Source organism: Condylura cristata, unplaced genomic scaffold (assembly GCF_000260355.1).
Source record: "Condylura cristata isolate star-nosed mole 26May11 unplaced genomic scaffold, ConCri1.0 scaffold00007, whole genome shotgun sequence".
Lineage (NCBI taxonomy): Eukaryota > Metazoa > Chordata > Mammalia > Eulipotyphla > Talpidae > Condylura > Condylura cristata.
The window spans coordinates 42,941,906-42,958,956 of record NW_004567108.1 but is presented as its reverse complement, the minus strand read 5'-3'; the positions used below and the strand labels follow the sequence as shown (position 1 = coordinate 42,958,956).

General features: G+C 35.0%; 1 protein-coding gene across 1 annotated transcript; it reads right to left on the bottom strand.

The window, feature by feature from the left end:
* Positions 1 to 1,291: 1,291 nt before the first annotated feature.
* SREK1IP1 (SREK1-interacting protein 1) lies at positions 1,292 to 17,021 on the bottom strand. The gene is made up of 5 exons (XM_004678269.2): positions 16,870 to 17,021; positions 10,206 to 10,253; positions 8,621 to 8,764; positions 6,835 to 6,907; positions 1,292 to 4,703 (listed from the first exon to the last, which is right to left on the bottom strand). Exons 1-5 carry the CDS (start codon positions 16,880 to 16,882, stop codon positions 4,517 to 4,519), a joined length of 465 nt encoding a protein of 154 aa, XP_004678326.1. The 5' UTR covers positions 16,883 to 17,021; the 3' UTR covers positions 1,292 to 4,516.
* Between the last annotated feature and the right edge of the window lie 30 nt (positions 17,022 to 17,051).

Sequence of the window (17,051 nt, the reverse complement as noted above, 5' to 3'; positions counted from 1 at the left end):
TTCACAGGTTGAGACTGATTCTATAAGCAAGAAGTCTTATCAAATCTTAGTACAGTCTTTGCATTGCAAACAAGAATTCAAATATTTGGATCTTACAAATTTTAAACACACCAACAGACTTTTCAAACAATCTAAAATTAAAAGCAAAACACATTTCAACGTATGTACATAATTTGTACATGTAATTCTGGGGATGGTTCTGTAAAAATACAGTAGCTTGGTATGTTTTTAGAAGGTTTAAGTCATTGTAACTTTTGGTATAGTAATAATCAGATCCTAGAAAGCTGGGTCTAGAATAGTAATAATGGAACATAAACAATTCAAATTATTTTCCATGTGGCCGCTTTTTTTTTTTTCCCCACGTGGCCTCTTAATGAAAGCAATTTTATCTTTTAAAAACTGTGGAATTTTGAAATCAATAAAACTCCAATAAAAGTCATGTCTTTCTGTAAAACTCTCTGAAGATGGCTCATTGCTGATGGTCTGGAGTCTAAGACCTGTTCTCTTGTTTTCTGAGGATCTAGGATACTCTAAATTCTTCCTTGTTCCCTCCATCCCCTATGTTTTTTCTATTGTGGTGTTTAAAGATTTATTTACTTATGCATACAAGAACTAGGGAACAGGCTGGAGGTGTGGGGTTTGGGGTGAGAGGATTCACCAGAGACAGAGTTGGGGGCAGAACAGGTGGACTGACAGAAATACACTGCTAAGGGAGCAGTGGGCGGATCAGAAGAGGTCTGCCATGCCATATGTGTCACTTCCTTGGCTGGGGATCGAGCTCATGCTGCAGTGGCTGTGGATAGCTTCATAATGCTGTGCTTCAGCTGCACTTTAACCCCTTGCACCACCAGGGAGGGCCTCTATTGTGGCTTAAAAGCTCATAGTATGTGCTCTGTCAGAAAACAAAAAAACCCTACCCTCTCATTGTCAACTAAAATGCAATTCAGGCATTACTTTCTCCAGAGAGCCTCCTCTAATTTCTCCAGAATAGGTTAGGTAACCCTCTGTTTTACAAACCCATTTTCAGGTCAACTACTGTAATTATCAAATGATATGTTCTTGTGTTTCTCCTACCAACTAAACTGTGAAACTCCTACAGGGAAACAAATGTGTTCTGTTAATCTCTTTTTCCTCAATATTTTGCACAGTAGTTGCTATGCTAGGCATTCATATTTGTTGAAGAAATGACTCATGGCATTTTAATAAACACCACTAATAACTTCTCAACCCATTTAAATCAAAGGTGACCAAGGGTTTTATAATTCAATATAGAGTGAGCAGTAAATCTAAACTTATTGTTATTTTACTTATTTATTGATATTTTGTACTTTGGAAAACTAAAGATACAAATAGCTATATTTTACTGAAAGATTCTAGTAAACAGATGATATAAATAAACTACATGGCGAGTAGGTCCATCAGCCCAAATGTAATAACCTCAAGTTACTCAAATAATCTGGTTACAGATATAAATCTAAATTTCATCTCATGAAAATGATATATTTTCAGTGGTAAGGATGTAACCAAATTATCAATTATTTGTATAAATAAGATTAAGTTACATTTAATGAATTCAGTCTTTATCAACACAGAATGTTATCTACTTACCTGTAATAGTTTATAATGTAAATATTACTTGCATTTTTCTTAAATATTGATAACAATACATATTAAGGACTAGGAGGGAATCTCAGGGATAAGTTGATATAGTAGTTTATAAATGAAAGACACCAAGGCCCAGAAGAGATAAATGACTTTGTTGAAGGTCACAGAGGAAGCTAGAAAGGTGAAGATTTTTTCACAATTGCCATGTTATGTCCTGGAACCAACCTATGTGCCCTTCAACAAATGAATGAATAAAGAAATGGTGGAATACATATTCAGTGGAATACTATATATGAAGAAAGGATGACAGTGACTTTGGGGACAAAACGGGAAAACCTTGAGGTGTTTATACTAAGTAGATTGATACTGGGTGGTTAACTCATTCATGGAATGTAAATAAGCAACAACAAAAAAAACCAGACAGAAAAAGTACAGCAGGAAGAAATCTTGAACTTAGTGAAAAAAATTAATGGTTAGTAGAAGGAAGAGAGGCAAGAGTGGGATGGATGAGGGAGGGAGGCAAAGAGGTGTGGGTGGTTTGGAACATATATGTACACATCAAAAAGCAAAACGTTAACTCCAATATTTGTTTTAAAAAAATGGGTTGGACTTTGGAATTTTTCTATTTAATACAGTATCCGTTCTGTTACAACTCTCTGAGAGGAAATTTCATTAATTTTCTCCTAAAATAGATTAGTGAGTTGTGCATTAATCCCAATTATAATATCAAGATCACTTTAGAAGAAAATTATTTTAGTAAAAACAAATGAGCTTTATTTAGATGAGCTATTTCATAGCTATTCTCATACTATTTCTTAAGAATAATGTTCAAGATTGTTTCTGGGGAGAAAAAAAAAAACTACTGACCATTAACATCATTTAATTTGCACAGTATAATAGATAATGATGGCTGGATTTTATATAATTCTTTCAAAGCATTATTTATTGTATCACTATTCCTAAAATAAACTTAATATACCAATTTATAATCTCTACAATTAACAGAATAAAAAAATGGATTAATTCTGTTTCATTACAATTATCATTTTAAACCATGTTATACATTTAATAGGATGAAGCTATCCTTTTGCATGTAGTATTGTCCAAGTATTTGAATTTTAAAAAACTTATCTTCTATCTTGATAGCCAAAAAACTGTATTTTCCATAAAAAAAATACAAAATATAGCAAAGGGAAAACAAACCCTTAACCTAGTAGTTCTGTTTCCAAACAACTAACTATTTAAACAAGATAATTTATTTTTGAGAAGGCCATATAACTAAAATAGGCTAGAGAAAAGATAGAAGTATAAGAGTTTCCACGGTATTAATGCTAGATGAGGAAGTGGGTCGACTCCCTATAATCTGAACATGGTAAGCAAATGTTACAAGGAGGTATGAGGAGTCCCTGTTCAATGAGGGCACACCAAGTAATGGTGCTGGGTGAAGGAAGATTCAGTACATTCTTCTAGGTTGTGAAGTTATGTGTACTTACCTGATTTCACATAATCAGCATACCTGTGGCTATGTAGGTTATCATTCTGAAAATTTATAACTGCACCACAGTGAGGTACTTGCAATCTTTGGTGCTGTGTCATGATTATTAGTTGATTTTTAATGATGCTACAGTAGTAAGTATTTAACTCATTGGGAATATTATGCATATTAAAAAACAATGATCATTGTGAAATTAAAAATGTTAGAAACACTTATATCCAATACTAACATGTGCCTGAAAATGCTTACTTATATAAAATTTCCATTAATATACAAAGGCTTTCATGATGCAATTCCCTGGCTCTGAAATTGTTAAAAGTACAGAATAAAATTCTTAATCCTAAATTTTTGTCACTGCTCCTGAGGTTTATGACTTAAGTGAAAAAAAGAAACACCCTAAACTGGTGACTTATGAAACCACAAATTTGGTGTGAAACCTGCTTCAAAACTACAAATTATTTCAGGCAAATAAATACATATGTTCACATTTGTAAAAAATTTCCACATTACTCATAGAAACAAGTTTCATAAAATTTACATACTGAATAACAATAAAAATCAATTCTAGTGAAGATTTATCTTTCATCCTTTTAAATAAAAAGTTCTGTTTGAGGTATCACTTTAAGTAAGACATGCCAATATGGCACATTTGAAAAACAACCCAGGAGCCTATTGTAAAAATCCTGCCTAAACAGACTTACTAATAGGCTAAGTCACACTTATCTTTTTAAACAAGGAAGAAATATTTCCATTACAAAAACAAATGAGGCAGGTACTAGAAACTGCACTTTGTAAAACAGTGAAACTTTGCTATATTTTCATGTGCATCTTCCTGCCAACACTGTCAACTTAAAACCCCTAATCAAGACCAATAAAGCAGCTTAAACTCCTATGATATCCAAAAAAGCTTAGGGAGTTAAAAGCAATAGTGAGGAATTTCACTATTTTTATATATTATCATAGGCTAGAAAGCTATTACATTTTCAGTGTCAAAAGCAAAGTATTATTCCCTTCCTGGCTTTATCACTGGATGGCAGATACTTGATTTAGCAGTGCTCATTAACTATTAGGAAGATTACCTATGTTGACTGTAGTCTTGTTATTTACAATCAACTTACAAAGTAGAAACACTAGCCAGACACACATAGATATGAATTCAGAAAATAATGTGCTTTGTATATACACTTATCCATACCTGGGGCAGGGATGATAAGTTATAAGACTTATTCAACACTTACAATCATAGCACATTAAAAATATATTTCCAGAGGATAATGGTCCCATATTTGGAAAAAATGTCTAAATGGAAAAGGTTGTGATTTATTGCAAAGCATAATTATATAGTAAATTCCAAGGAAGGTCAAATAATTTTCAAAACCAAAATTTCAAATTTAATGGCATAGGCCAAAGTCCCAGTTACTTTTTGGAGATCTCAGAATTGTCAGGGGTAGAAGAATGCTTTTCCTTTTTTCTCTTCTTTTTATCTTTTTTGTGATGTTTTCCCTTTTTTGATCTTTTTTTTTCTTTTTTCTTTTCTTTCTTCTGATATTTTTGTTTCTTTTGTTTTGAAGTGTCTTCTTCAGTGGAACTGGATGAATAAGACCTGTAAGTAATAATATATACTAATTATGTTTGATAGGTGATGTTAAAATGGATTTGAATAACCTTAATTCTACTCTTTGAGAAAGTTAAGAATATAAATAAAGAGACTTGAATAAAATGGGCTTTATATATTTGTATTCTCTTAAAATGCTAAGTTCAGAATTTTTGTTATGTGATCATAGATGCTGACAAAACAAATACTTCTGTTCAACTTCAATTATGAATTTTCAGATCAGTAAGGTAAAATCTTTTTTGATGTCCAGTTTTTCATTCTATCCACAACCTTAAAAGGTAAAATATTTGTGCTTGCCAAACCTTACTACAAACACAGTTCACTTGTATATATAGGAAACTACAAATTCTTTAAAAGAGCCACAAAAGGAAGGAATTACAGAAAAAGGAATACATCTGTACTTTTGCTATAAAGGATAAAAGCTGAAAATTAGCAAAATAAAAGCACTTTTGTAAATTATTTTAATTTTTAAAATTAAAGCATTTGTTTCTTCTGGATGAAGATTGATATAGACAAATGCTTGCATTCTGAAATAATTTTCACTAGTGAAAGAGTGGGTGTTTTTAAATGTATATGCTAAATGAATTAGGATGATTTGTCATGATACTTTATTTTTCTATTATTATTATTATAATACTAAACTGGAAGATAGCTGTAGAATTCATTCCTCAAATATTAAAAATAACAAAAAACTGAAAAAGATTATCTCCTTAGGTCTTATACAAAGGTGTGAGACCTTCTACATATATTCAATCTCCATATGCATGACAAGGCAGGAATGGAATTCATTGAAGCATCTCAAGAGACAGTTCAGTGATCTAACTATTAGACATGAATACCCAAACTAAAGAAAGGAAATTCAGTATCTATACTGTTTTTGTCTGTGTCTTGATTGTGTGAATTCTTCAACCGTATTCTTCAATTAGGGACTCTGAGTTTTCTTCCATTTCTGTAATGTTAGATTCCTTCCTTTTGCTTGTCCACTTAAGACTTCTGGTATTTGCTGAATTATTTTTCATTTATTCTCTTGTTTCCTATTAAATTTTGTTTTTCTCAACTCTTACCTGATTTCCAGCATTCTCATATTCTGATTAAAGCTTTTTCTCTACCTGCTCTTTTTGTTCATTTTGGCTTTATTTTTGGTTCAGAATTTTATTATTGATTGACTGAAGAACTGGAGCACAGGCCAGAGGTGAGGGGAGTGAGCAGATTCACCGAGACAGAGGGGAGAACCAGCAGATTTACCGAAAATGTACTGCAGAAGGGAGCAGTGGGTGACACAAGAGAGGTCTACTGTGCCACACGTGGGTCAGTTCCCTGGTGAGGGATTAAACTCAGGTTGCAGTGGTAACAGCATTGAGATTTAACCCCTATGCCACCAGGGAGGTCCCCCAGGATTTTCTTTCTTTTTCTGTACATAACACCTTATTTTTTATTGTATACATATATCTTAACATCACAGAGCAATTCTATTGGGTGACATTTCTGCTAGCTGTGCCTATAAAATTTTGTGCTCTGTATGAGGTCTGTGAGGCCCAAGGTAGAGAGGCTGGAATAAATAATTTGGAAGAAAATACATAATTTCATTTTTCCTGTAAGTAATTCACCATGTTGTGATAGTGGAAATAAGACAACAAAATACTAGTTGCAATGTACAGGATCATAGGTGACTGATAAGAATTTTGAAAGACCTAAAGGAATTTTTAACATGGCAAATGAGTAAATAAATTCTGAATACAAGTTAGTTTCTTAGCATGGTAGTGCTACAATAAGGATACAAATATCTATAGCTCCAAAGTCATATATATGAGGAAAAATTAAATCTCTGCAAACTTAGAGCTGAAACTTAAAATTCTAGAATACAAAAAGAAAACAAAAAAGAAGGTGGAGGATTGTTACTTATTTATATCTTTAATTATTCTAGAAGGAAAATTTAAGGCAGCTTAGTGTTTAATTTTGACTCTGACTTATCGAACTTTTGTTATTTTACTGAAATAACTAAATGGCTAACTTCCATTAAGAAAACATTAATATTAAATAAACTGAACATGAACAATCAAATATTATAATCCATCCTGGATTCACATTTCTGCTTTTATAAAAATGATGTCAAAAATACCTTTTTCTTTTTTTTTTCAACTTGATCTTTTCTTTGCTTTTTGCTTTTTTCTTTTCTTCTTCTTCATTTATTCCTATATGTTGAGAGGAAAGTATTTGATTACTATGACCCACTTACTAATATACATGCATATTTGTTTTTATTTTGGTTGGTGAATTTCATTGCTTACGATATTGATCACTTTTCATGTGATTTTTTATTCATTAAAATCTTATAAAAATACTATATACCACTAGGCACATTAAATTAAAAAGTCAAGTATTCTACTTCTAATTCTTAGCAACTCAAAGTGGTTTCATGGTTAGCATTCTAGGCCTCAACAAACAAAACAATACAATCATGTATAGCTTCTAAATGGTCTTTGTCAAACAAATTTAGGATCATGGGACAGACCACACAACAGATTAAATACAATGTCACTGTGTCATGAAGAAGATATACACTATTCTCTAACTTGTTTTTTAAGTAGCAATTTTTTTTCACTACATATAGTCTAGACTTTCTTTATATGTATACAGATATACAGATACATTCACTTACACAATATATTTACACATAAGTCCCAATGTTTTCATCTTTTGAAAATGGAACTGTGGTAGTTAACATTTTATAACATTTTTTTAATACTTTTTTGGGCATTCAATCATTTTAACAGTATTTGTTGAAAAGACTACCCTTTCAACACACAATTGCATTTCCACCTTGTCAAAAATCAGCTGGACTTTTGCTTCTGGGAAGATGGAATAGATGTACATTTCCTATTATTTTCATTAAGTATAAATAAAATCCCCAGATCTTCTAAAAACAAACATAAAAAAAAATAGAACAAAAGACTCACTATAGTTCCTTGAAACTTCTTTTAGTTTCATACAGCTCACATTTTGCAGTGGAAGAAACTGACAAACCAGTGTTGTCAGTAGATGCTGAGAAAATTGCACCAACATCCTCTCTCACCAAAGGATTAAGAAAGAGTCAGCCTAGTGATAGGAAACTTTTAAATGCCCTATTGTAATTAACCACCCAGAAAAAACTAAGGCAACATTCACAGCAGGACTGAGGGGGGAATACAGGCTTCTCTGCTCTGCAGGCTGCAATGAGGTGGGCACTCCATGGCTTGCCTGAGACCAAACCAAGTAGGGAAAGAATATGCAGAGCAGGATATACCTGGTTTGTGTAAGATTGTTTATGGTAGATAATCCTAAGGCTTTGACAACATGACTCCCTGGAAAATACAACTAATGAAACATAACACTAAGATGTTTCCTTTCAAAACTGAAATCACTTTCTTTTGAAAGTCTTTTTACAATAATAAAATGTAGAAACTTCTTATGCTCATTTGATTACTTAGTAAAACATGATACTGGGTAAGATTTGATTTAAATGAGGGTGATTTGACAATCAAATCCTTTGTGCTAGCTGACAAAGAAACTGAATTCAGCGTGGTTCAATAATTTGCTGAAAGTCACATGCTAAAAAAATGGTCAAATAGTGACCATGTCTAAAGTCAGATTTTTTGTACTATGTGACACATGCTGGGGAAATAAAGTAAAAGAAAACCAAACCTGGGTTCTGAAAGCAGAAATAGACTTATTCCAAGGTTCTATCTCTGACCTGTCATTTGACTCTGGATATATTACTGTGCTTAAAGCCTGTTTCCTTACCTATGAAGCACTTCTTGTATATAATACAGAAGCGATCTTAATGCTACTACATAATAGAACAAGAAATAAACATAATATAGTGTCTTTAGAAATTTTTAAAGGATGGAGAGAAATGTATTGCTTACTTTTTTCTTGTAATGCCTGCAATTTATTCAGCTCTTCATTCTCTTCATCACTTTCTTCGCTGCTTGTGCTGCTGACATCCAAAACTATGTCCCTTTTGGGATCCACACGGAGGAAATTACGGCATTCAAAAGTCAGGTGACCAGCTAAGTAAGCAAACAAAAACGTGGGGAGCAAAATTATACACACATTATACATTTTTTGTTTTATTAACACATGGTGAGCAATAAATTACAAGTTTGATAATAAAATGCTTAGCAGTAATTTAGATTCTGTGGGTGGTAGTTTGTATTCTCTAATGCAACATTCAGAGAGAATTTTTGCCTTTCTTCATTAGAACTTCTAATTTAATGAGCATTTTTGACTGTGTCTAATGGATTTCAACACATAGTATATTTTTCCTGTGTGTGTATAAAGAACATTTCCTTATACTTAGGATTTTATATTTTATTCCTTTCCTAAACCCTTTCCTTTGCAATGTGACTATGTTACTCATGAATTTGTATCATTTTCATCTAGTTAAAGGTGCCACATTAAATAGCTTCATGTGTTCTTCCAAAGAACACCTAAAATTTTAATTCTTGTTATCATTCATCCCCTATTGATTCTCCATATCAAAAACTACAAGTTACTTCGTTAGAGCATGATGCAATTACAAAAATCAATTATTACAAAACCCAGAAAAGTATAGGAAATAACAGAATCAATACCATGTACCTATATCCCTGTATTGACATTATGCCCATATTCAATTAAAAGTTTCTAAGAGAAAAAAAAAAGAAAAAAAAAAGTTTCTAAGAGAAAATGCTCACATGTGCCTACACACACACACAGAATGCTGGATAGCTTTACTAGCCTTGGGATTCCGCCACAAACCATCCAGGGCCTTCAGCAGTAACTAGATTGAAGTTGGTACATATTTTCACAAACATATTATACTGTTGCTATTTTTTAACACAAAAACATAAACTCAACTATACTCACTAATCATATATAATTTATTTCTCCTCACTCAATATTATGCTTGTTGATTTATATGTTTATATTTATGATTGGCATTTATAAAGATGCCAACATAAGTATAAGGAGATGTAATGATCTTGTGTTCTCTGATTTAAAAAGTTTCATTGTATAAAAATAATATTTATCCTTTCTACCACTGATAGAATCTTAGGTTGTTTCTAATACTTGCTGTTACAAATAGTGCTGAAATTAATAGCTGTAAATGCCTCTTTGCAGACATTTATCAGTATTTCTCTAGAGCAGCAGCTTTCAAATTTTTTGATTATGGCCCACCAATGGTAAGAAATTACACAGCCGATGTTCTCAGATACACATTCACAGGCAAATACACTCTAATACAAAAACTGATACAAAAATTACAAGTTTACTATCCTTGGTATTCAAGAAAACCAATGCTGAAGTGTATACACACACACACACACACACTTTTGGTTTTTGGAATACACTTTCTCCAAATTCTTAACTGGTACAGTACTATACATTACATACACATTGTGACATCTTTGGAATATCCAAAGACATAAGTATCCACTGAATGAAATGTTACTTTTTAAGTACACTTACGGTAGCCACATTTTTTACAGCCTGCTCGAACACTGTCCTTGTTGCAACCTGAAATATAATTGGGCATAATTTTAGGAGACATATAAAACAGTAAAAACAAAAAAATTGTCACATGAAAAAGCTAAAAAAAATTGTTGGTAAACTTTTTTAAAAAATAATTTAAATTTTAAAGTTCTTGATGCTGGAAGTTAAAATTCAAGGAACCAGCTGACTTGGTGTCTGCTAAGAACTTACTTCTGGGTTCATAGATGGTCATCTTCTCCAGTGGTCTCAGCAGAAAGGATCAAAGGAGAGTGTTGAGAGCTCTTATATATGTCATAATCCCAAGTGGCTCCACCCTTAAATCTCATTACCTCCTAATGCCATCATATTTGGGTTAGAGTTCAACACTAATTTTGGGAAACCAAATTCTAGAGCATTTCTCTCCTGCCCCTACCGCCAAAAATTCAAATACTTTTCACATGCAAAATATATTCATTCTAATACAATAGTCCCCAAAGTCTTAAATTGTTTCTGTGTCAACTTGTAAGTATAATTCCAAAATCACATTTAAATCCTATCTAAGCAGGCTATGGGTGACAATTAAGGTAGAAACTACAAAGGCAAATTCTCTCTAGCTATGACCCTGGGAAGCCAAGCAAGTCAAGTATAATGACTCTTTACAACCAGTCCATGATATGATTAAATAACTTTACAATGAGTCCTTTCTGTTAAAATATAAACTACATTACAAATGAATGTTCACATTAAAATTGCTGCCAACTAGACCATTCGGGTGGGGCACTTGAAAAACTGTTAGCATATAAGCCAATCAAGGAATAGTTATCAATTTTGATGTTTGATCTTCTGTCAAATGGGTCCACAGGTTTTTTTAAAGTAAAATGTAAGTGCTCAGTGTTTTAGTTTTTGTGTATCCTATCATACAAGTGGTTGCCAAATTGCACAGAAGTACTATGCTAAACTATAACCATGATATCCTAAAGACGCTGTTAGAAAGAAATTTTCAATTAAATTGAAACAAATTATAACATACAATGATGTAAAATTATTGAAAGGTAGGATGGTGTAAAAGTTAGTGAACTGGTACCAGGATTTTTTTTTTTCCTTCTACTCATTCCATTAGCAAACTATGCAATTGTGAAATAATCTTTTCCAATTTGTTACTTTACTTTAAGTTTCAACTTTTGAATATTAATAAAAATGCATTTTTTCTCAGTATTTCTGTTGTTTTATTATGTCAGTTAGAGCCTTACGCAGTCCCATTCCAAAAGAGGGGAATAGGAAAGAAGAAAGTGACAGTAGAGAATAGAATGTAGCAAACAGCATGACATTTCTAAGGATATCTCTCAGTTGAATGCTTTGCCTTTTAGGCCCAGTGGGGTGGGAAAGCCATGCCTGGCTCTGCAGGAAGAATAATACTGCTCTTCCAGGTAGCAGATCCCTGTGGCCCCATTCTTTGAAACCCAGGAGGAGCCACGCCTTTGGGCTCCTGCCCGTGCTACGCTGGCACAAATGGTGCAGCATGGACACTACCCATCTGTCAGCTGTGCTCTCTGAAGAGGCAGTCACAATGGTCCTAGCAGCACAGGGACCTGCCAAAACCGTACCTGGGGTGGCCCCAAGCAAGGTGCCAAAAAGTGGTAAGTGAAGCCCATGAGATGAGATGGTGTTGAGTTAACACATGCCAACCCAAGGCTGCAGAGGTGACTTAACTAAGGAACATTTACTTCTCAGAGCAATTAATGTAAGAGAGGAGAGAATAATTTGAACATAACATGACTTTTGTCCAAGAAAAATGTTAGAAGTCAGAAAACTACGTCCAGTTGTACTCAACCTCAGGAAAACACCCACTTCACCACTCCCAATTCTCCACCATCCACCCCCACCCCAAATTTCAAGCATTTCCAGTGACCTAAGTTCACCCTATGAGTGGTATGTGTTGTGAGCAGCACCCATGACATCTGGTGTTAAAACTTCCCACCTTCACCCTCCTACTGTTACGTCATAACAGCTTACAAGCTAGGATTCTTTAAAAGTCTACTTTGGGCCCTCCCTGGTGGCGCAGCGGGTTAAAGCACTGCACTAAGAAGCTAAAGCCACTTCCTCATGAGTTTGATCCCCACCTGCCCCGGAGGAGATCCACGTGGCGTGGCAGACCTCTCCTGGCCCGCCCACTGCTTCCCTCAGCAGTGTACTTCATTGATCTGCCTGTTCTGCTCCCCACTCTGTCCCTGGTGAATCCTTTCACCCTCTGCATCTCTGGCCTGTACCCCAGCTCTGTATGAATAAATAAATCTTTAAAAACAAAAAAAAAAGTCTACTTTGACAGCAAACCTAAGGTCTTTTAATGACAGAGTGCCCTGCACATTGTAGCATTTATGTGTGTTCTAATCAACATGTTTAAAGCTGTGCTACTGCTTTAATCAAGTATGTATCTTTTTGTCACTAAATAAGTTTTCAAGTGTTGTGTCCCAATCTCCTTCTTTTCAATAACCTTGTGGTATAGCATAGGGCCTCAAATGATGTACGGTAGCAGAACTTTAAAATGAAACTGTATTAGTAATAAGATTGCAGACTCTTTCATAATGAAATAACTACATGTTGAAGAAAAAACTCAGAGCATATGGGTTTATATTATATCTGTTTCCATAGAGATAAGCAATGAATAATATTAAATAAAACTGTGTTGAATGCATTATTGTTGTTCCTATAACCACTTTTAATGAATAGATTTGAAATAACCCATCTTAGCATGTATTAAAAATATAACTTTATGACCAAACACACTAATAAAACTCATTTTTAAGTACTCCATATTTCCAGAATAAATAAAATATGAAGCTTTTCCAAAAATACGCCATTTTCTTGAGCGAAGTTTAATTTTTACATGAAAGGGAAATATAACAAGAAGTTTAAATAAAATAAACTCATATCAACTACTTCCTTACCAGACAGGTTGAATTAAAAGTTCAGCTTCAAAAAAAAAAAAAAAAAAGTTCAGCTTCATTTGTTTATTATTTTCATGAAAGCTTTTTTACTTGACAGTATAAATGATACAGTCGATACAACAGATCAGAAACAAGTGACACACTGAAGTGGGAACAGTTAATTCTGTCATCAGGGTCCAGTGTCCACTGCAATGGCCCACTGGCAGCAGAGCCCGACCAGGTTGGCCTTGAGGAGACTTTGGCTATGGACTCCCTTGATCTTGTCTATTTCCTGGGCTTTAATAGTCTTTGTTTAAATTCTGTAAGTTCCCTAGTATCCTTACTTTTCTGCTCAAGTTAACTTATCTGTTGTTGGGAATATGAACTTGTTGAAATAATGGTACTAGAATTTCAAGTCAAATGGAATAGATGAAAGACCATATTGTAAGGTCCTTTGATGAATGCAATAGACCAGAGAAATTATATCTAGGAGAAGTTAGAAGTGAAAAGAAAGTGGATGTAGGATAATTTAGAATTATTCTATTACAAAAATGTTACAGTAATGTGGTTTGAGAATTTGATTGACTTTGATATGTCAGATGTAATGCTAATTTGGCTAGGAAAATTCTCTACTTTGCTTCTATATAAATCTCACTGTACTAGAGGAAAAGATAAATTTTTGTACCAACCACAACTTGCAACAAATGTGAATGGGAAAAGCAGTTTTTAAAAGAAAGCAAACTTCACTAAAATTTTAATTGAAATGCTATTTCTTTAATAACAACTAAGAGTCTATGGTTTTCCTAAGAGCATCCATTTCATTGCATTATGTAATGATGTAGCTTCACACAATGTGTAAAAAAATAGTTGAAGTAGGTGACTTAAATAGACTGGGCTGATCTTCACCGATAGAAAGCAGCCTCCCTCATTCATAATTATACCCTGCAATAATATCTAGAGGGACCATCCAAGAAAAACCATGCTGAATCCATACAAGCACTATACCTAAAAAGATAAGAGCATAACACAATACTTGTCATTGATTATCTAAAAGGGATGCTATCATTTTGGTTGGGTTTAAAGTTTACATCCTGCCATCTAGTTTAATGGTACAATTTAAGTTCACTACACTTTCAAGCATTATTTTGAATTGGAAGAGGGTTAATTATCAATAACCTCACCCAAGGTTTAAGGGAATTTCACTAGGGGTTTAAAAATCACTTTTATTCTCTTTCTTAAGCAGCGCATGCTCATTACCAGGCTTAGGGTTTACAAAGGTTTACACTGTTACACAATGTGCCTCAGAGAGTCTGTAACATATCAATGCTTGTTCAGGTAAGAAAATGAACAGTGATAATAGGTCAGCTTTGGATGCAACTATGTGATTCAAAGATCACCAGGGCAGGCTTCCACTGCTAGGATGCTTCAGTAATCCTTGTGAAGACTGACCAGTCTGCCTCCCACTTACATGTGGGTATTAATCCAGGCTTCAACTACAGACCTTCACATTTTACATACTTCACCTAAACAAACTCGTCCGCTCCCATGACCTCAATTCCTATAATACTTACACATTTGGATGACATGCAAATTCTTGTCTTTGACTTTGTCTTCTTTTCTAAGCTACAAATTTTCTTTGTCTACTGGATATTTTTATAATTTTGTATCTGACTAAACCTCAACACATGCCCCAAACTGTAGTCATCATCCCCCTAGAAAATGCTCCTTCTCAGATGATATATAACAGTGAATCCCAGGTATACCTCATTTCTCTATTACTCTTGCAAACTGAATCAATCAGATTCCAAATGATTTTACCATCAAAAATTCATCTTCAATCTATCTACTTGTTTTCTTTCCCACTGAGTCCATACATGGGACATCTTCAGAACTCACCAGAATTTCTCCTAACTGATGACTCTGCCTCCACATCAACTCCCCTCCAACCTACCATGTAGACAGAACAATCTTTCCAAAATGCAAAAGTGTTCAAAAACCCTTAAATGGCTTCCTATTATCTTAGGAAAATATCCAAACTTTTTGTTGTGATTTATGAGGTGCCTTAAGCGGTACCTTGTAAATTATACCATAACATGATAAAATATATAAGCACACAGGTCTAAAGGAGTTAAATAGCCACTTACTAGCTGTCACATAATGAGCAAATCACTTGATTTCTGTCCTTCAGTATCCTCTCCTGCAAGATGGAATTATTAATACCTACTTCAGTGCAGGTGGTACATGAGATAAAGCACAATGTTTGATATGGTGGCTGAAACATAATAAATGCTTAGTAAAAGATTAGCTACTATTAGCTCTCTTGTTAATTTTGTTCTTTTCTTCCATTGGTACTGAGTTTTATCCAAGCACACATCTTTCACTTTCTCTTCCTAATTTATTCAATCCCTATACCGCAACTCACCCTTCTAGCACCCTATCACTTCTGCAGTCCTTCAGGTTTCATCCTAAATGAGACACCGTCTGGGAGACTTTCCTGTTTCCTGTTAGGTATTCTTAATATGTACTCCTGAAACTTTGTTTTCCCTATTCAGTACTTGCTTAACTTTCTGATACTGTCTCTTCACTGCTGAACTGTAAGTTCTGTCTAATGAGCTACTGTCTTGCTCACACTGTATTTCCAACAGGCACACAGTGGATACCTAGTAAAGACTGTTATATGAGGAAATGAGTGTACCTTCTCTTTCTCACAATTTCATTTGTGTTTCTTCTCAAACTGCAGTGGGTAGAAAAGCATAACCCTCCGGTAACAGTTACCTTCAAAATAAGGTTCAGAAGTTCAGAAACGGCTGCCACAGAACAAATGTGGTCAAGTAATACTGGAAGGACAGGTTAAAGCAAAGTAAGGGCTTCTGCACCATGGCACATCTCAGTCTTTTCTACACCTAAGTGCGCTGTAAAATCTCCCGAGTGGTGGGCATGTGTATGCGCGCACGTGCGTGTATTTCTCAAACTATCTCCCTTAAAAGTGTTCCGCAGAACCCTTTGTGGCAAGGCTGGTTTTAAGAAGAAGATGTCCTTTTTTTTTTTTTTTTTCCCAAACTTCAAAAAAAAAAACAACTGGTAATTGTAGAGGAGAAATCTATGAAGCACTTAATTTCGCGAGGTGACTGCTTTTTCGGTCGGTACCCTTCGGGCACAGAATATGCGAACTGGCAGGCACCATCGACTTAATCAGCAAAACTCAATCTTTTACAGATGCGCAAATTGGGGCCCAGAAGGGCAGAGCGGCGGGTCCAAGACTGCACAGCAACTACATGCAACAGCAAGAGCAAGAAATAGAATCTCAAGCGCCCATTTCGTACCCGCGACTTCCACTAGGAACAATGCCTATGGCTCCTTGGGCCAGTCAAGTGTTTCCCCCTCCAAATACCATTTTTAAGCCTTATGAAAGTTGATCTCAATTTTTCTGGGCACCCGCCCTTAGGCCTGCAGTTAATGTCGCTCTCTTCTTTCACCACCCGAGATAAGATACACTTGCCCCGTAATACGACGAGATCCGCTGAGGCTTGGCCAGGGCGGGGGAGGTAATTTTTTCCTTTCTTTCAGAGTTTAGTTTTCAAGCTTAAACTTTTCATGTAAACCAACCCAGAGTATTAATTGTAACGCCGCCGCCTAAATCCCCATAGACGTTACTTCCCATCCCAGCGCACCCGGACCTCCCCGAGCCGCCTCTCCCTTATCCTCCCAGACATGGGCACCCAGCCGTTAATCTTCACCTGGGACTGCCATGGCGCTGGTAAGAGGGGTCGCAGGAGCCCTACACTTTTAAGAGCTCACTTGCTTCCCTCCCGCCGCGAGGACAACGCACTGCGAGAGCGGCCTCTTGCTCCCACCTGCGCCGCGGGACCTGCGTGACAGTAGAAGGGCCCATAAGTCTCGTAATAGCAGAACCAAGTAG

Bases quoted from the DNA above. Each gene is read 5' to 3' on its own strand.
- SREK1IP1 (XM_004678269.2), bottom strand. The intron at 8,765-10,205 runs GTAAGTGTACTT...TTGCTTACTTAG, and splicing joins CTGTAAAAAATGTGGCTACC to CTGGTCACCTGACTTTTGAA. The intron at 4,704-6,834 runs GTATTTTTGACA...TATTACTTACAG, and splicing joins TTGAAAAAAAAAAGAAAAAG to GTCTTATTCATCCAGTTCCA.